Raw genomic sequence first — 20,877 nt, forward strand, 5'->3', positions numbered from 1 at the left:
AACCCTAATCTCAATGGGCACTACTAGTGTGAGAAAACATGTGGCCTTAAAGCACTGGAGTGGTGGAGGTGGTATAAGGAATGGCAGCAGGGAGCAAAGGTCAGGTTAAACTAAATATTGCAGATTTTATTTTGAAAGGCAGAAGGGTACAAAAATAAAATTTGATTAACAAAAGGTTATAACTGATGCTCCTTTCAATTCATGAACCTTCAACCGCAAGCTGCTCACCCCATGCCATCAGCAAACAGAATGATCTCCCCTTATACTCTCTACTGCCCTCCCTTAATTGGGTCAAACAATTGAAACCAAAAAGTGGGGTGGGCAAAAAGGGAAACAGAAATGAACAAAATCCACAAGCCAAAAGAATACATGGATGTACAGGAAATAAAGTATATAATTTCTATATAGGCTTTCTACAGCATATAATTAAGCACTTTAAATGAAAACATTAATTTTATTTAACAATAATTTGTGATTAAAGGACTCCCTGGGTCTGTATAATGTGGCATACTGCCAGGTATGCTCCTCTATTAGCCATATTAACCAAGGAACTGAAATGAGATTGACTGATCAATTCAAACTGGTTAACAGAGCTTGTTTATTGAAAAGAAAAGCAAGAAGTTAGTACTTGGTTTCCAGTATGATTAAACAATAAAGTAAAGAAAAAAATGGTTCTTTTGTCAGCATTCTTTGGGAAATGGGGTCCGGTGAAAAGGTAAGGGAGCTCTCTTAATTTTTATCAAGATTTCTCTTAATGGTTTCCTAACACTAACATTATCAGCATCAGCGCCGCCAAGGCTGCGTTCTCTCTTCACTGCTTTTCTTGCTGTACACCAACAGCTGTACCTGCAGAGCTTGCAGACGCGACAACCCTCATCGGACTTATCTCTGAGGGTGACAAATCTGCCTACAGATCGGAGGTGGACCACCTAGCTTCCTGGTGCAGCCAAAATAACCTAGAGCTCAACGTTCTGAAGACAGTCGAGATGGTGATGGTGATGGCTAGACCCTCCAAAGAAATCTAGTATTCCTCTAGGAAAAAATTCAGTATTATAAATAAAAGTTTGAATTCTGCTTAAAACTCCTTTTAAGCACAAATAAATTAAAATTGGAATCTATAGCAACGCAGCATGATAAAATAATTAGGCCTTACACTCACATTTACATGCTCAATTCCTGACTGACTGACCTCAGATTCGATGAGAGGTTTTCCCGACCCAAGTTAAAGTATGTTGGAAATTGCGTTCAATTGGCTGAGTTGACTGAATACTGAGTTATTTCAATCTGACGGTTTATTCAAACAGCAGGCAAATCCAGAGACAGAGCGATTAACGGACACAATACGAGGACGTGAACCGAATTCAGTGTCCATCTAAGGCAACAGAGATCCATTGTGTTTAAAATTTCTTATTTATTTCTAATGTTTCCCATATTACAGAATCCACCCAATGACCAAAACCACAGATTTCAAATAAAACATCAACATTTATCAGCTCATCAAATATTCTAAATTTTAGCTTGGCGAACTCTACATGACTCTTTACATGACTGTTGAAGTAGTTATCCGTGGTTGTTTCACAATATCACTTATGCACTGAGGTTTGCGAGTCTCTGTGCTGCAGGTATTGAATGAGCATGTTCTCCGAGTTTAGGATCTGACTGGGTTTGCTGATCTCCATGGTCTGCAGCCCATGAAAGTCTGTAGTACAATACACAAATATTGCCATTTAGCATTTTACGCTTGTCAAACCGTGAAAATATTCCAAGTGCAGTTCACAGTTTCATCACAGTTTAATTTAATCATCCTCAGACCTTAGACTGTGGCAAGCCACCCACAAGGCCCTGCTTGAAAAGGGAGCCTTCTTCCGCAGCCACGTGTCTCACACCGTCTGCAGGAGAGACAAAAACAGCTGACATGCCAAGCATAACAAATATTCCAATGATTATTGCAATTTTCCTGAAAGAGCAACTATCAGGTTCCATTTTTTTTTTTTATAAATGTACAATTTTGAGCTAATGGTTTGAAAAACTCTTTAGGATGGTTAAGTACTGTGTTTATGATTTATTATTTAGAAGTAAAGAGTATTTACACAAAAAAATATATATTTTACATTTTTTTGTAAAGTTTTTACAGTTTTTACAAAATAAAGTACCATACCAACAGAGGCGGATCAATCTCTTAGTAAAAGTCACGTTTCTTGTTTCATACAAGTAGGAAACTCTGAAATAAATCTCAATCTAAAATAAAGACACACTCTGAGCAACTCTCCGTAATGGCTACTTGCAATTCATCATAGCGCTAGCTCTGTTCCTTGTGATGTCACGTTCAAGTTCAATGTCAGATTCTTAGGTGGCCATGGCCACCATAATTTCATTACATAAATTAATCCAACTGTAATTCTATTTAAGACATTTATCTAAGAAGAAAATAATTCATAATTCATAATTTCGTGCCAACCTGAAAGTTGCTATTTAAAGGGATAGTCCAGTGTTTTGGGGGGAAATTCACTTTTTGTCCATCTTACTCAGATTTAGATGTGAAGGTAAGAACTATTTTTGACGATCCACCCGCTGTGTGTAATGATTTTCTGTTTCTGTGACGTGTCCCCTCAAGTCAGTTGGGGGTTGCCAGGCACAAATGGTAAAGCTTGCACTAGAAAATTGCCATAAACAAAACTCTGAATGCTGACTGAACTGGCAACCCTAGAGCACCAACACATTGAGTTTCACAGGCGTTGCACAGCTTTGTTGATAATCACTGCCCCCAGCAGATGGATCAAAGGTTACGCGTCAAAAATAGATTGTTTTTATTTGTCATGAAGACGAAGGATGTATCAATTGAACTCCAGTGGATGTTGAAGTTTAAAGACGAGGATGACAATAACCAAAAGAGATGAGCAAACAAACGCCAAGGGTGGAGTCATTAGATATCGCTTTGTGAGTTCTGTGAATTATTTCTTAGTAGTAAAAGTTTGTGAAGGATATATATGGATGCTTCAAGTTGTAGTTTTACCTTTTGAGAGCGACTGGATTCTCCAAATAAACAAATGACTAGAGTGCATGCCCAGATGAGTAGGGATTTTATCCTCTGCAAAGATCAAGAACACATCTGTGTGACCAACAATTTGTTCATAGCAAACAAATCAATTAAATCTTTCAAATGGATCAGGAGTTGGGAGTCAGGTTGGCAAAAGAGTTTTAATCGTTTGTTTTGTTGGCAACTTTGCTACTGAAGCCAGGCATAAAGGCATTTACGTAATTTTGATAAATCTGATTAAAGTCTTGAATTTGACTGGCAAATGAAAGAGCCTACAGCTGCTATTCACACAGGCACCAAGTATGGGCAAAAGACTGGACTGTGAGAATAGCATCCAGACTATTCTGTCCATTCACAACTCAACGGAACTCTTCTTGATTCTCGTTCGTTGTTCACTGGAAGTCCTCCCTTGCTCACCCCATGCATTAGTTACCAACTGAAAGGGAAAACCAAGCAACTCGTTATATGCGTGACACCAAAAACCGAATCTTCAGAAAAGAGTCAAACCTTTCACTCACTACAGCCCCTCCACTTTCTGCCACGTTTACATTACTTTTGATGGTACTTCACAGATATCAATGAGTCCAACGACAGCATACACTCCAATTCCTACACCACCATTACCATAAACGTGAAAGTTTGAGGAAGATTTCGAGACATTTGAGGTCAATAACTAAATCATTTCTCAGTAGCTTGGTAATTATTTTTCCTCTTTCCGAGAAAATTTGTGAACGTCAATAGGACAAACCTTCAGTTTTTGTCTCATACAATCTCAAAACACATCTCAAGAGCCAGGTTTTACAGAGAACCCCCCCATAAACCTAGATTCAAAGATGAACCACTTTATGCATTGATGTAAAAAAAAACAACTCCTAAAAAAATCTGCCTTCACATACCACAAATGCAGTATGTAACATTTATACACCTACCATCTCTGCAGCCATTCTAAAAAGTCTCCTGAACTGTCAGTCAAGTAAGACTGGTTGTGATTTGATGTTCCCCAGTGTTCCCAATTGCCCTTATATTGTGTGCTGACGGGGTCGATGGAGGCTTCCTGTGTTGCGTTTGTGGCCGGAGTGAATTTTCCACTTGGCAGGGATCCTGGTTACTAGCTGTGGTATCTTGGTATTTTGCCGTCAGGTAACAGAGACCAACTCCTGGTTTGTTCACCTTTTATTAACCGTCTTCAGCAACATGTGGCGCGGCCGTAACATGCCAGGCTGGCTATCAGTACAACAACTGACAGAGAGAGCGAAGGAGCATTCACTTAAGATAGAGTCCTTCTACTGGCCAAGTCATATAACTGCACTCTATCACACTAGCAGTTGAAAATCAGTCAAAAAACAACTGTTTGTGTCACGCTCACCGTTTTGATTAATTGAAGCGTCACCAGTGTGGAGTAGTGTGAAGTCTGACTGTGTGAGACCTCTTTGTTTCTGCTGTTTGGAAGATGACATCCAAAATCATGTTTGACGGATGGGATTTGCAGATCAAAATAGAAGAACAGTAGCAGTTTATTGGAGAAAGTAGGCTTTTAAAAATCGGCAAATTGCAATACTCCAAAAACTCCATTGGAAAACCAATGGTAAACTAACATATTTCCCCATTGGATGGATGGATGGATTTTTTAAACTATTCTTTGTCAACTTTTTATTTCACTAATAAACTTGTTTGAAGCTTTTATTTCATAACGTCACAAACATCACCAACTCCTTGACATTTTAGGCAGTTTTGAGTCCCAACAATATATTGAAAATGCCTCCCAACTTCCTTTCAGATGTTTAAAATGAAATATACAGTACAGAATAATAAAGGATATCAAGTTCATTGTAATTGGGAAAAATCCTTAAATATAACACATACTGTAAATTATAAGCACATAAATCATCACAATTAATAAATAGACTAAAACTGGGTAAAATTTTGAATTTCATATTCATATTATGAATATATTCAAAAAAAAAAAAATAGTACTTCTCTGGAGGTGCAAACAGTCCACACAAATTACTTGGTAATTAACAACTATTGCACTTTAGAGAACCTCATGCTTCTCTCACAGTGCTCTGGTAAGTAACACTGTCCGATAATTTAATCTACCCCCATAAAAGTGGTCAATGAAAGTTTACCTGCAGAATGTGGAGTTGTAAACTCCTGAATGCCAACAGTAATACATTCCACAAATTAATTACCTCATAGTGGTGAAGTGCTACTATGACAGTGCAAATTCAAATGGTGCAAATTGTAAGTGCAAATGGAGGATATAATAAAGGCCTTTGTCTGTAAACAACCACACAAGTGTGGATTGTTAAAGGTGAAAAGAGCGCTGTCTGTACTATGCACTCTTATGAAAGTACATAGTACACTAAGTACATAAATGTACATAGAGCACAGCCTATGACTTTACTTAACTTCACACTTACTTTCAATATTCCCCACTGTCGCTTATGTGGCTGTTGACATATTTTTAACCGTGGGCTTTGGAAAAATTAATGAACTTTTGTGAAAGGATTTTTAGCACACAGTGCTTTTGGATAAGGATTTGGAGATCTGTGTGAAGCAGTGGCCAAACTTTTCTAGGATCATCCTCTTTGCGAGGGCCAGGCTGTGGGCCTCCCATTCGCCCTCCTCGGCTGGTGTCAGTATGCACTCGCGGTCGACCTTCACCACATCCAGGGTTATGACTGATGGAGGATGCCTGTACTGGCTAGAGCACATTACCTGTTGCTTGTTGATTGCTCTAACAAGCAACAGGCGTACAGCCACCTTGATCCTGTGGTGGGGAAAAAAGTCCATACTGTAACGGCAACATAATTCAGCCAGTAAACTTTCATGGCCAACAGAACTCAATCGGCTCTACATTGTCTCAGCTCATCCTATGGCCTGCATGATTAATGTAACAAAGAACAAAAAAATAACATAATCACAGACACTCCTTCATGTAAAAATAAATTCAGCCGTGATGCCATGTCAAGGCTATGGTTGACACCAGGGAGAGGGGTCTACACTCCCCTCACAGACGCGCAATTCCTGTCTGTGGTAGTGTGCAGTGGTTTTGGGGAGGGGTGTCTGTACTTTATTTGAGTTATTATATTTCTCTTTTACTTATACGTATTTTACATATACATACTTTACATATTTCTCTCTTGACTTTTACTTTTACTTAGTTACATTTAGCCCCCCAAAAGTATACTATTACTGCCGTACATTTCGCTTGAATACCTTCATTAGCCGCTACAATATAAAATGGGAGGAAGACTGGTATGATGTGCCAATGATGTTGGTAAAAGCCAGTTATCACAAGGTCCATGTTAGCAAATCTAGGGTCTTATCCAGCCAGCAAGCTAAGTTTCAAGTTGTATTCTAATTAGTGACTTTCACTTTTAGCAGAGTCGTTTTTTAGTAAGAGATCTGTACTTTTGCTCAAGTGTGGCTTTCGAGTACTTTTTCTACCACTGCCTATAGGCTTCCTAAAGTGTTCCATTAATTATTGGTCCTTTAACTTTGGTCTTATACAAATAGCATATTTTTGTTGTTTGATGAGGTATTTTAAATAATAACACAAAGATAATAACCATTTAAAGTGAAATTATTTCACTTTAAGCTACTTTCTGTAGGGAAAACACATACATTTACTCAAATAAATCATGAGTCAGACAGACATCTTTTTCTATTTATTCCTTTATCTGATTTAAGATGATAGTAACAGGGTATTTTTTGAACAGATTGCATCAGTCCCCCCCCCCCCCCCCCCCCCACCCCCCCAATGCCTCTAGTCACAATTCAATGCACATAATTTGCATGCAGTGCACATAGAATGCACACAAACATTTTTTCAATCTTACACCTCCCTCTCACTGTAAACCAGGTGCTGAGATCATCACTGTTTCGTTGTCTAACACGCGCAGAGAGAAGCTGGTTTGGCAAAGTGCAGCAAGACAGACATAGGTGTCTGACAGGCCGGACTAGGGGTTGGCGAGCTCCTCCGACGTCAGAGAAGATGGAAGATTGTCCAGCGCTCCGATCTCTACCACCGCAGGAAGCGAAACAACACAACACACAACACATGCACACAAAAGAGACACAGGCAATGGATTTTTGTGAGAAAGGGAAGGTTTTCCATTTTTCTTTCAAACCCTTGGTTTCAGTCATTTGTAACTGTTTATGACCTTGCACCTTGTGATGTTAGCCGGTTTTCGCCACCTGCTAAAGAAAATCCAGCACACCGAAAATGTTTTCATTTATTTATTTATTTATTTATTTATTAGGGTCCTCATCTACAGAATGTAGGATGAGGATCCTATTGTTATTGCTCTGTTTATTCTTCTTCTTGTTTATTTTGTCATTTTTAATAAGTATCTTGTGACAATGAGTATCCCATCTCATCTTTATTTCAGATTCCTGTTAATGTGGACAAGAATGTTTTTCATTTATTACCTTGACCTCCGGAAAAAGGTTTTCTATTTTACTTTCAGAGGAAGATAGGCGCACGTTTTGGAGGCAGAAATCATAACTGGTCCCTCTGTTCTGTTGTCATCAAGATTGAAAATGTACAAATGTTTCTAAGCATTTAAAGATGCTGCAACGTGCTGCGGGGGGACAATCAACAAGTTTCTCCGCTGTAAATTTGTATGTTTTTCATGACACATTATTGTAATTAGCTAACCCTGTAAGGTGCCTTTCGTTTGTTCTGATGGATATAAGACATTTCATATGTTTCCTCTATAGCCTTTGCGATTTTAGCAGTTAGGCGCATAACACATCGACATCTCCTCATGCCTCCCACACCAAACCACTCTAAAATACTGCAATTTCTGCATTTGTTGCATTTCTGCATTTTGGACAAGTACCTTTTGTAAGAACTAAGCTTTCATTTTCAAGGACTTCACGCAAAACAAATACAATCAATTTTCAATCTGATCTTATTAATTAAAATTTAAAAAAATCGTATTCTTATTGTCTGTTGCTTAGTATATCTATCTATATATATATTATTAATGTCATTGTCATCCACCATTTTAAGTGTCTACTTCCAACCATGCTAGATTACATTTTGATTTAATTTCCCTAGAAGCATCGTAAGAAGTTGTGAAAGTGATTCTGGAATTGTTTTTTATTACGTTACCATTTGATTTTAACCCTAACCCTAACACTAGAGGGAATATCACATTTTTTCAATGATCGCAGGGTTTTTTTCAATTACCTTTAAAACACCTCAGCACAAAAGGGTCTGTTTTCAAGGTATTCCAGTACATTTCTGAAGATGAAATTCAAGCACCTCAAGGACCAAATTTAGGACCTTAACCCTAACCCTAACTCTAACCCTTTATTTGTGTAATAATTGCAAATGAGCGAACCTTTAAGCTTCAGGTATGACAGGAAGTCAATGACGGTGTGGATGACGTCCTCATCTGCTATTCTCAGAGCACCTGTGGAGCCAAGATGGGGAAGTTATTCTTCTGAAATGACATTGAAATATACTAATATACATTCTTTATATACACTTCTTTTGCCTCCTCATTTTGTACCAGTTTGTGAAATCTACACTGATAGTTCCTGGAAGTGCTCCATGGACTGTGCTACATATTAGGTTTTAAGGTTACGTACAAGTCGTAGTGTTATTTCTTTGGCCGGATTAAGTTTCAATTCTTTTTCATAAGATTTAGAAATATCAGTTCTGACAGACAAGTCTTTGATTCGATTTCAAATTATCTTTATTGTTTTTGCATCATTTGAGTTTAGGAGTCTAAATGTTCTACTTCTCATTACCCCCGGTGAGCTGAACAGAAAACATATGCATACTTAATGAGACAAAAATATTGGAGTGATGAGCTTGAATCCCGCCATTGGATAAAAGAGTGCTGCTTAAGGCTGCTTCAGCTGGCCCATAAAGGTGTGGAAGTGTGTGGCGCCGTCGAGTTGTCTGACAGAACTTGCCATTCACTACAAAACCCATTATTTCCTCAGTTGTGAACAAACTCGCTGCTTGTCCTGTATACTCCTGTTATAACTCAAGATCGGAATATGACAGAACGGTCACAGGAAGAGTGGTGGGAGTGGGACCTGTTCTGAAGTCCTCGTCCTGGGCCATGTCTCTCTTGCCAGCCAGACCTGGCTTGTCTCCCAATGTCCTGTGTCCATCAATTCCATCTGGACGATAAAAACATTTTATTTTTAAATTACATTTTTTTTTTGAGAATTAGTTAAACCAGTCATGCCGTTAAATTTGTGAGTTGAGTCACTTTAAATGAAATGAGCTCCTGAATAGCATTTGAAATATTAGTTCACACTGGAGATGTTTTCTCAGCTTTGCATAGAGACATTGCACATGACAACCTTCTCACACTGAATGTCAAATTTCGTTGTTCACGTTTCCATTATTGGATTTGACTTAAAAAATGCATTGGGTGAGATTCAAGGAAAATTACAATTAATTTAAACCTTTTATTTTTACCTCCCCTCCCTTGTACACACTCCTAAAAAACATCTACGAAAGCCGAGAAAGAACAAAAATCACAGGGTCCCAAATCAATTGGGGAAACTCTTGCACAAGCAATAGCATGTGTAATTTGTCATGTGGAGTGAGGAGGTGTTATACCACCCAAGATTGTCTAAAAATATGAGAGGGACCTGGGCGCAGACAACATGGCGGATGTCCACAAGAGGCATGGTCGACAGGAAATATGTCACGTCAGCAGCGGACGTGTAAACAACCACGCAATTTGCGTAAACAACCGCATTGCGCATGTGCGTAGTCCACTTACGGAAAGGCAAGAAGAAGACGACTTTATAGGGGTAAGATAGTCTTTTAAAAAGTTTGTTTACTTTTCTCAGGTTTTATTCAATGTTGTCCATCAAACTTTAATATATCGAAGAATCTAGCGAGCATAGGCAACGCTCTGTTTCAACGAGTCCGACCACAATCTGTAATGTGGGGCCTGGCTTAATCACTGTCTGGGAAACCAGCTCATAATGGAGGCTATTTGTGTGTTACTGGTTAAAGTCACTTCAAAATAACAATCTAGAATGACCAGAAATAATAAAAAATATGTATATATATATATATATATATATAAAGTAAGGAATATGTCTGTCTGTATGTATGTCCTTAGATTATCTTGACAACAGTCCGATCTACTTAATACTTGGCGGCTGTATTGCTAGGGAACCAAAGACTTAGCAGGGTGTCTAATTTGGTACAATTTGGGCACCCGGCACGTGTATTATTATTAAACGCCAGCGTGGGCAGGGCTTCGGGGTGTAGTGGTCGATAAGCGAGGACCTGCTCCCTTGATGTTATTTCAGTACGCAATCGCCAAGACTGAAATTATGAATACGGACTGACTGCGGGAACGAGACTGAGACTGAGAAAAGTGAAGCTTGACACTGAGATGCCAAGACGCCGCAGTATTGTATTACCGACTGGTCGGAGAGGTGGTAGTAAGTCCGAACGCTCTTTAAACAGGTAGGTCGTTAAGTGGGGAGTTTTGTTTTTTTTGCCAAAAAGGCTTTTTTTTCAGCAGCCCGTCCAGCAAAAGATAAACGCCCTGCATTATAAACAGTGACCTGTAAGCCTTCTCTTGCTCATTTAGTTCACCCAAAATGGGCCAGGAGTATCTGAAAACTGTCGTTTAACTTCTGCTGCTTGACTTCAGGGAGTAAGGATCAATATGGATTTTAACATTAGCCACAAAAGAGCAATCAATAAATACTGGCCAAGCCAACTACATAATTAGCCACTGTTTATGTGAAGATAATCTCTTTAGTGGGTATTTTTAAGGGAACATGTGCTCGGACTGTGTATCATGAATGGCTATTGCAGGACACTACTGAATGATGTGCATCAGAGGGGATTTAGAAGTGCGTATACGCAATGCAGACTGAAAAATAAGTAGGTACACTCCATATATCTGTGTATACCCTGCACAACACCAGTCACTTTTACTCCAGTCTCCAGTCACCAGTCTTTCCCCGGTGTCAGAGTTTTTCATCTTCCATTGTGGTACACAGACATTTTGCTATCCTGGCTTTCATGACCCTGGTCTGTTTGTTTTAATAAACCCCGGCTTTGTGAACCTTAACCTGCTCTCCTGTGTTGTGTTCTTAGGTTCCTCTGGTCTGAGTCAGTGAGCCTAACATGTGTAAAAGGCCAGTGCCAGAGGACCTGAGAGACCTGACTGGCTCATAGCTGACAAGTGTGTTAGAAATATGGCTGAGTGGGGAAGTGGTTGGGGGTGGAGTTAACAGCTATTGTTACCACCATTACCTGCCTCTGAAGTGTGAAAAAGTTCAGGATCTTTGAGGGGCATTTTCTCTGCTAGGGGAGTTTAGGTGTAGCCATATTCAAATAAGCATCTCTTCAAATATTTTCCGACTTCAATGTATGACACATCATTTGAAAGTTTACAATCAGCACTTTCTTAATCTGTAAAAAATTAAAAATGGCCATGGCCTAGTTGGGAACTAAAACACCAGACTCTGTCACATATGTAGATTATTAAATTACGGTTACAGTTTTTCATCTCATGACAATACAATTAAGCCTTCCAGAGAGGTAAGTTATTCTCTCTACTACAGCCTGCCCATTATGAGTTGCGGCAGTGCTGGACGAACATGTCTGCTAGGAGCAAATTTTCATAAGTATAGACCCATTTCTTGTCTTGTTCTTGTTCAAAATCATACAATGAAGTGGAAGACATAAGCATAATTAATCCCTGGAGTATGGATGAAGCTTGCCTGGCAAACATTTTTTTTCACAACCGCCATGAGGAAAGGGCAAAAACATTTGGTTTTATTGCACTTCATCCATATACATTTATGATTCATACGAGGGTGTTGCATTGTAAGTTTCGGGAATTCCACAGTACATGTCGGGAAGTTACACTCTAAATCCCCAAGGAAGTTACACCGTAAATTCCGGGAAATTACATGGTAAGTGATGGGAGTTACACTCTAAAACGCGGGCCATCTTATAAAGTGTTACCATGAATTGTATATAAGAAATTGTTTAATAAATTCATTTGATTTAAACATTACATAGAACATTTAAAATAATTGACTTTAAAGACTTTTGAAATTGAAAACTTTATATTGGCCTATTTTGGAGAGTCAATTGATTTTTAAAATATATTTCTAATTAATAAACTTTGTATATATTTTTTAAAATCTGTGTGCTAACATAAGATACGATAAAAAGTTATTAATCCCTTGAGGTAAATTCAGATGTCATAGAGGCAACAGCAATGAGAATTAAACACAGTAGAGGTACCGGTAAGAGTAAGAGTCAAGAGCCGAACCAAGATATTAAGAATAAAAATATAAATAAGAAAAAATAAAGATAAGATAAAACACTAGGTTGCGGGACCTAGATATCTACACTGGATCCCTAGCGAGTGAATGAGTGAACATACAGTATGTAAAGTCTATCAATGAATGTAAACATGTACATATGTACAGTCTATCAATAAAAGAAGACTAACTTCCCGTGCTGGTGTGACGTAATTTCCTGTAAACCATGGATGTGCCTCCTGCGGATGTCCGCCGTGTTGTCTGCATCTAGGTAATCTTGAAAAACATTAACGTCTTTACTGTGTTGGCCTTGTAAATGCTACAAAAAATGTTTTTAGTTTAATACAGTGGTCTCTAACCTCCTGCAAGGTTGTTTTTTTTTTATCAGTAATCATCCATGTATATGAATATGTTAATAACACATTGTAAATATGTTATTGTAGGTCAGGCTTAAAATGCAACACAAAAATTGTATTTAAAAAAAAAACTAGGGGGCTCTGTGCTCTGTTTCTTTATCCACCAAGGGTTCCTTGGGCCGAAAAGGTCAAAGACCTCTGGTTTAACAGATTTACTAGATATTCAGGTCATGGTTTCTCTTCACCAGCCACTCAAAAGGAAAACAGTTTGTTAGGCCACTCAAAAAGAAAACAGCCGATAAGCACGCATAGCGCTAGATTGGGGAAATGATTCAGCAGTATTTACCAATCCTCCTTCACATTAGAGGGAGTCTTCCGGTTCGATTTCATTAACAGAATTATCGCTTAATGACTCATTACTTCTTAATTGTTTTTAGCAATTCCACACAAGGAACACAAACACACACAGTGGCTGTGAATGAGCCTTGGCAAGGATCTTCAAGAGGCAAAGATTGTAGTAGTAGTGGTTAAGTTGGGACCTTGACCCGGTGACCCATTATTTGCTCTTTGGTTTCTGTCAAAATGTATAGAATTAACAATCCCATTAGGCACGCACGCACACACACACACACACACACACATACAGGCACACACACACACACACACACACACACACACACACACACACAGTGCACACCATATTTTTGCTTGTCAGCTTTTAAGCCACGCTAAAGAACAGAATTGTGAACTTGTAACTATTCCTCAGCAGCTTATTACATGTTAATATGTGTTTGCTTGCTTTCCAAACTGCTACAGACAGCCTGCAGGACTTGGATCTGAGAATTGCTTTAAAAATAATAATAACAATAAATCAATGAGTGCAGGACAAAAATGAACAAAAACATTCGCGATGGGGGAAGAATTGAAAAGATCTGATGAAACCTCTCAAAAGAAAAAAGTCGGGGTATTAAACCAACATTAAACCTGCCAACTGATTAAATCATAACGGCCATGCAAGGGGATATGCAAAAATGATTTTCACGTCATTATGTCACAATTCACAGCTTGAGTGCACGAATGAGTCAAGAAGCCATTTCTATAGAAGAAGAAGAAGAAGAAGAAGAAGGAGGAGGAATTACCCTTTACTAGTCCCCGTGGGGGAAATGAGTCCTCTGCGTTACCCCATCCTAAGTATCTAGAGCAGTGGGCCTGGGGACCAACACAAATATCGTGGTTTGATATTTAAAGCAACAATATCTAACTTTCTGACCTTAAAATAACAGCTTCAGAATTATTTTGATGGTACAATGACTTGTAATATGTAGAGTGGCACCTCTTTCATTCCAATCCACCCCGAACACCTGCTTTTGCACAATGTATCTTTGGTGTTCAGGCATGAACCCGCGGGAAAAGTGACTTGCGCTTTACGACACTACATCACTTCCTTGATGTTTGGCTCGGGTAATTACCGATTTTTCTTGACTGGTAAAACTTAAAATAAAAAAAATAAAAAAAATTAACAATAAATTATAAATTTGCCGGTCAAAATGTCCTGCTCATGGAAAAGGTTTGCCACTCCACCTTCCCGTGCGGATGAGACAGGCCAGTGGTACGCCTGGCACCCGCACCTCAGCCAGCACATGCCAGCCCTCACTTTCATTTGTTTCACCCTCTTCGCAAGCCGATCTGCCAGTCCAAACACATCCGGTACCTACACCGGTATCAGGGGGTCCCGTTCCTCCCAGAGTCGTTGCACCCTGTCTCCCCGCGGCAAGGTCCGTGCAAGCTGTAACCTAGGTATACATTATATGTGCGTTTGTAACATTGACTGTTATTGAAACGCTACCGATAAGGTTCAAATTTGTCCGGTAAAATAAACAATTTTTATGAGTTTTACGTCAATAGTGTTAAAGTGCAATTGCACTCAGAAACTGTAGGGGCGCCAAATCCAAAAGTTACATAGTGCTGCTTTAAAAATGATAATGCATTAAAATAAAGAACTTTCCAGACAAACTCCGAAACAGCTTTTGTTCTGTTGGTCTTCTCAATTTATCAGTCAAATTTATGGTGTTATAGTGTATAGTGTTTTATGTTTACCTTCTACCTACCTATGCGGGAAGGAACCTTTTATGTCTACAAACCTTGAATACGGCATTATGTAACATTCAGCAAGATATTTTTTTATTTGTAAATTACTTTTTTTTTAATAGTTTTATCCATAATGACTCATCTCAATCACCTCAAGAACTGAGTTGTCATTATTATAATTAACATAATTATTATATATTGCAGAATATACGTAATTCATATTCATGAGCTGACCTTTGATTGTACGAGTACTAACTTGAAAAAGTTCAAGTAAAGCCATGTCAGCTCAATGGGCGGTTTCCTGAATGTGAAGTGTGTCTACCTTTTATACATCAGTTATTTTTTCAAAGGGAAGATAAAGGACAAATTTCATCATGAATAATGTTACAAATAATGGATATTTGGTTATTGGCTATACCTATGGACAAGTTAGTAAGTTGATGAGCAGAACCATTACAGATGGAGAGCCCTGCCATTTTGTGCTGCCACTGGAGATAAATCATTCTATGTTTATTAATCGATGCACAATGCGGTGATTACAATGGTCAAAATGTCTACTTTGAATTGTTGCTTTCCTATCAGAGCTCTGCTTGACTCATTATAAACAGTACCGAATCACACTGTGAGTGGTTGTGAATGAGCCTTGGCAAGGAACTTCAAGAGGCAAAGATTGTAGAAGTAGTACTTGCGTTGGGACGTTGACCTGGTGACCCATTATTTGCTCTCACACACACACACACACACACACACACACACACACACACACACACACACACACACACACACACACACACTGATCAGCTACAACATTATAACCACTAACAGTTGAAGTGACTTCACTTCGCAACTTACAGGACTTAAAGGATCTATTGCTAACGTCTTGGTGACTGATCAGCAGCTTGGTTTGCTGAGTTTTGCTGACCGATGGTACCTAGCAATCCCCCAGAATCACTTAAAGACTTAAGTGATTTAAGCACCACTGCACTGCATTTAAGCACAGTGAGAAAATGATGATTGGAAAAATGATGGAAATAATAACATTCTAATCAGGGTTTAGATGAAAGAAGCAGTGCAATCATTTTCCCATTTCACTCAAAAGCAACGTTACACTTTGTTAATTTGACAAACAACTATGCACACAGAAATTTAGTTGACACCATGTGCTGGCAAAATGTGTTTTCGACTGACAAACATCCAAGCACAGAAAAAGAAAGCAGAAGAAAAAAAACAAATAAGAGCAATTCTCGGCCTGACGCCACGCCAGAGCCCTGCGGTGGCTGTGTGCGTGTTTTGCTATCTTACATTGAGTGACCAGCTCGTCTCTGCCTCTCGCACTGGGAGAATCCTTTATCTGAATTAGGTGATCAATACGACCTGAAACACAGATTGAGGCAGGAGCAACCTTTTTACCCATGCTTGGCACGCACACCAGAACACAAAGTTGGTGCACACACACACACACACACACACACAGACACACACACACACAGACACACACACACACACACACACACACACACACACACACGCACACACACACACTCACACACACACACACACACACAAAATGGGCAGCTTTTTTGGAGGGGGGGGGGGGCACAATTACATATTTTAACACATAATTGGCTCTCCAGATAATGAGGCAATCTACGTTCTAAAAGTGGAAAAGATTACCATCAAAGCTGGATAACAGAACAGCCCAATAATCAATTTATTAATTTTGGATGTCTTAAAAGTTGGTAGAAGCACTTTCGGTTGTTCCATTGTATTATTAATATTTACTTTCTACATTTGTTCCATACCAACCTAGCATTATCCACTGACACTGTTTTATCCTGAAGGTGACACAGCCCTCTCCCTTCAAATGAACTGTTAACCCTAAGAAGTCGACAGACTTATTACATCCCAGATATTCTTCTTCATAACTCCGTGCATAGAGGATTGGACAAAACGTCTGGAAAATGCAGACTTTCACAAGGTAAGAAGTTTACGTCTGTAGACCATGGGGAACTTTTTCTTCTCATTATTACGCTGTAATATTAGGAAACCGTCATTTTGCCATTTTTGGACTTTTTTTTGGAATTGCTGCCATAAAAATAAGCAGGGGGAAAAACTATCCGAAGTGTAGACTTGAACCTAGTTCTCAGTTGTCCGTTAACCGCTCCGAATTGGAGTTGTTGCTTTTAATCGTATCAACTATGTGAATGTTAGACCTAGGTCGAGTCAATTACGCTTAAAGGGTGCAACAGATTGAGTCTTGGATTTAGTTTTGTAATACAGTACTATTTTCAAGAAGTCTTGAATGGCATCGATGTTTTATGTTTTCAACAAAATTGTCTAGTTATTATACTGTAATGGGGTCGGCAAATTTAATCTCACGGCTGTCTGGCTGAAAATATACGATTGGGTAAATGTAAAGAAGAAGTATAATTATATTTAACAAGGTTAAGCCTTACAAACGTTTATCTTTTGGAGTTATTTTATATTTGGTCTCTTCTGATGATGGAAACGAAAGTTGAATTATAATGGGTTTTTTTACACTGTGGTACTGATTTAGGTACATAAATCCCCCTCTCTCTCTGTCTCTCTCCCTTTCTGTCTATCTTGGATATACCTAAAAAAAAAATCACGGAGACCCAAAGTTATTTGTCACTGGCGCATAATTCTCGATGGTAACTGACGGACAGAGCAAGAGGACACACCCTTGGGTGTGACTTACGTGGACCCAATAGATATCCCGCACTGTTTAGGGTCCAGCCCCGCTTCTCTTTGGCCTGCAAATGCGGACAAACAACAGTGATGAGCGTCAGAACCTACTCCATAAAAATCAAGTTTAATCAGCGGCGACATGTTAGACTTTAAGGAGAATCATTTTCCATCTCACACAACTGAAGAAAGTTGTTGTTTTTTTTAAGAGCGTACAGTCTTAACAAAGACTCCTGGGTTCTTTTTATCTGCCTATACACTGCCATATAGTTTGTTGGTTCTCACCATTATAGGTGTAGTTGAGTATGAAATATAAAATATTATATATATATATATATATATATATATATATATATATATTAGATACATTTTTTAAATAATGTTTTTCTATTTTTAGAAAAAAAAAAATCATTTTTTTATTTTGTTTTGGCATTGTAAACTAAATGTGTAAACTGTCGGCCCCCATGATAAAATAACTTTTTACAGAAAAATTTCCACATTAAATACATTACACACACGCACGCGCGCGCACGCACACGCACACACGCTACACGCGCACACACTGTGTCTGTGTGTGTGTGTGTGTGTGTGTGTGTGTGTGTGTGTGTGTACGTGCGCCCCGTGTCTACATACGCTTTACAGAAAACACATGATTAATGTGATAGTTATTCAATGTTTGTTAAGAGTCTCACCGCAATGACGAGTCCGATGGTCTCGGAGAGGGTCGCGCAAAAGACCAGCGCAACGCAAATGAGCCCGCAGCACCTCTGCATCTGCGAAGGGGAAAAGGTTGGTGTGAGGCCAAACATCTTCGAAAGAAAACAAACGATAGAAAATGCACAACAGTCATACATAACAAGTCTACCTTTGATGTCAGCTTTCTTATATATTTTTTATTTGTGAAGTTTATTGGGCTGAGCGGCGTTCTTGGTGTCTTTGCGTCAAGGAGCACTCCCTACAGCGGGTGAGATCGGTATCTCGTTTTCCAGCTTTTATACGCATCACTTTTCCAGAAAAGTGACGTTCTCGCAAAGGGCGTGTACCTGTTGGTGATATGACCTTGGTGATGTGACGTCTCCACCACGCCCCCCCCCCCCCCCTTACCCCCCAGCCCTCAGACCAAGCGAGGCTGGCGTCACGAATATGGACCAAAAGAAATGCAGCAATAACATCATCACTGAATTTTCTTTGCTCTCTCATTGGATTACTGGATTGGTTATTATTGGATTGATTTGTACTGAACAACACACAGAAATAAAGTTTTTTTTCTCTCTTAATGTAAAACCTATATATTTTATCAAACTACTATTTGGAAATTGTTTTTTTAAACGAAAAATTTTAAACCTAATTTTAACGGATGCAGAGACATATAATGACATATTCGATAAAATATTAATTTTCAAAATCAAATTTTATTTATAGGGCACTTTTTAGCCAAGCAAATGCAATTTTAATCCATTTGCATAAAATAGATAGATACAATTTGGCAATTAAGGAAATAAGAAATTTTAGAAAATAAATAAAGAAAATAAATGTAAATAAAAAAAAAAAAAAACAATGCAATTGTTGTATCAAATTGTACAATTTGATAAAATACAAAAAGTAATACCAATATATACATAAAATGTATTAAGTACAATTAAATCACACACAGTTACACAATTAAAGCTGCAAGCAGTCATGAACGGGCCCTCGCACCCTGCACACTTTGGGGGTACTGCAGGGATGCCGGCTGATGCAGCTCTGCAATTGGTGACCATCGGACAAGGCGTGAACGATTAAGATGATATTTTCTGCGTGTCGTGCGTAGCAGTGGACATGACGTATTGCACATTTTATATCGCTTCCTGTGTCCACTTTGTAGTGCTAGAAAATACGGACCAAACATGCATTATGTTGCTGTATATGAAGTGTAGACCACATGATGGAAATTTCATGTAAATTGAATGCTTACCGGCGGCTATGACTATGAGTCAATATTGGCACGTAGATGTCTTCAGGCCAGGACTCTTAGCAAATATGTGAAGTTTGGGGCAGATTTTACCATGTACAGGCGAGTTGCAAACTACTTCCTGCCAGTAGGGGACGCTTTGACCATAACTCAATATTTACACGTAAATGTCTTCAAGCCAAGAGTCTTATCAAACATGTGAAGTTTGGGGAAGATTTCATACAGTCAAGATAAAAAACACTTGCTGGTTCTTGGCGAAACATGGAAATTAAACATCCCATCAAGGCCACACCGTTCGACGAAAACTCAAGCTTTTAACAACTTTTCATCATTAAGGTATTTTATATATGCTGACCAAGTTTAAGGTGAATCTGATTAACTACTGATGAGGAGTTTTTTTTAAGTAAGACCCCTGTAAATGGCAAAAAATACACAAAACTTCACAATAAATTTCAAGTGGCTGACTTCCTGTTGAGTTTAGGTAATGGCACCAAGAGACTTTTTCTTTCGATGTGGCCAGGGGGCCATTACGTGTCCAACTGTCCAGTCTAACACAGTGCCTCATTTACTCTTGAGCTGATGCAAATTTTTTTGAGTCCCTCCTGGCATAGCAACTGGCCATTCCCCGGGAGCATCAAACCCCATTGATGCCAGATCTCTCGATTGGCCACCTTCTCTGCTACATCACTCATTGTACTGTTCCTACATCTTGGCATCTAAGGTAACCATCATGAAACTCTTACGTTCCACCTGATAGATTCTCCTCAACCATCGGTGAATTTGGGTTTCCCTTGGCTTCCCTGTGGCAGTATGCCTCAGATCTGCTCTGTCTCCTGTCCCTAGTTCTCTTCCTCCTGAGAGAAGGAGATCAGGAGCATGTCAAGTGTGTTCTCCAGAGGCTTCCTGAGAACAAGCTGTTTGTAAAGACAGAGAGGTGGATGCCTCAGATTTAGGTATAGGGGCCGTTTTCTTCAAGAAAGCTGCCTTTGACCAAAAACGTAACCCCTGTGCCTTCTTCTCTCACAAGTTATACCCTGCGCAGCGTACTTGTGACACTGGGAACCGGAAGCTGTTGGCAGTCAAGATGGCATTGGAGGAGTGGAGGCACTGGTTGGATGGAGCAGAGCAACTGTTCATTGTCTGCACTGACCACAAAAACCTTGAATACATCTGGTCAGCCAAGCAGTCTCAGTCTCAGACAGGCCAGGTGGGCACTGTTTTTTAATCGATTTGACTTTTGTCTTTCATCCCCTCCGGGATCAAAATCACCAAACTTGGCGTGCTTTCTGGTGTCTACCAAGCTGGGGGTCATCCTTCACAGCCAGAAGAGATTCTGCCCCTATCCTGCATAGTCAGTGTGGTTACCTGGGGGTGGAGAAGAAGGTAAGGACTCCCTTTCTAACCACCCATCTCCTGGCACTTGGCCTGATTAGTGCCAGCCGATGTACTCTCTC

At 39.2% G+C, this 20,877-nt stretch overlaps 1 protein-coding gene across 1 annotated transcript; it reads right to left on the reverse strand.

Annotated features, from left to right (window-relative positions):
- Positions 1–6,999: 6,999 nt before the first annotated feature.
- On the reverse strand, positions 7,000–18,245 carry gal (galanin/GMAP prepropeptide; the record flags this gene model as incomplete). Its single annotated transcript, XM_080001740.1, has 6 exons — positions 7,000–7,061; positions 8,392–8,463; positions 9,098–9,184; positions 16,069–16,140; positions 17,486–17,540; positions 18,165–18,245. 6 exons carry the CDS (start codon positions 18,243–18,245, stop codon positions 7,000–7,002), a joined length of 429 nt encoding a protein of 142 aa, XP_079857866.1.
- Positions 18,246–20,877: the final 2,632 nt, after the last annotated feature.

This window comes from Zeus faber (assembly GCF_960531495.2).
Source record: "Zeus faber genome assembly, chromosome: 6".
NCBI lineage: Eukaryota > Metazoa > Chordata > Actinopteri > Zeiformes > Zeidae > Zeus > Zeus faber.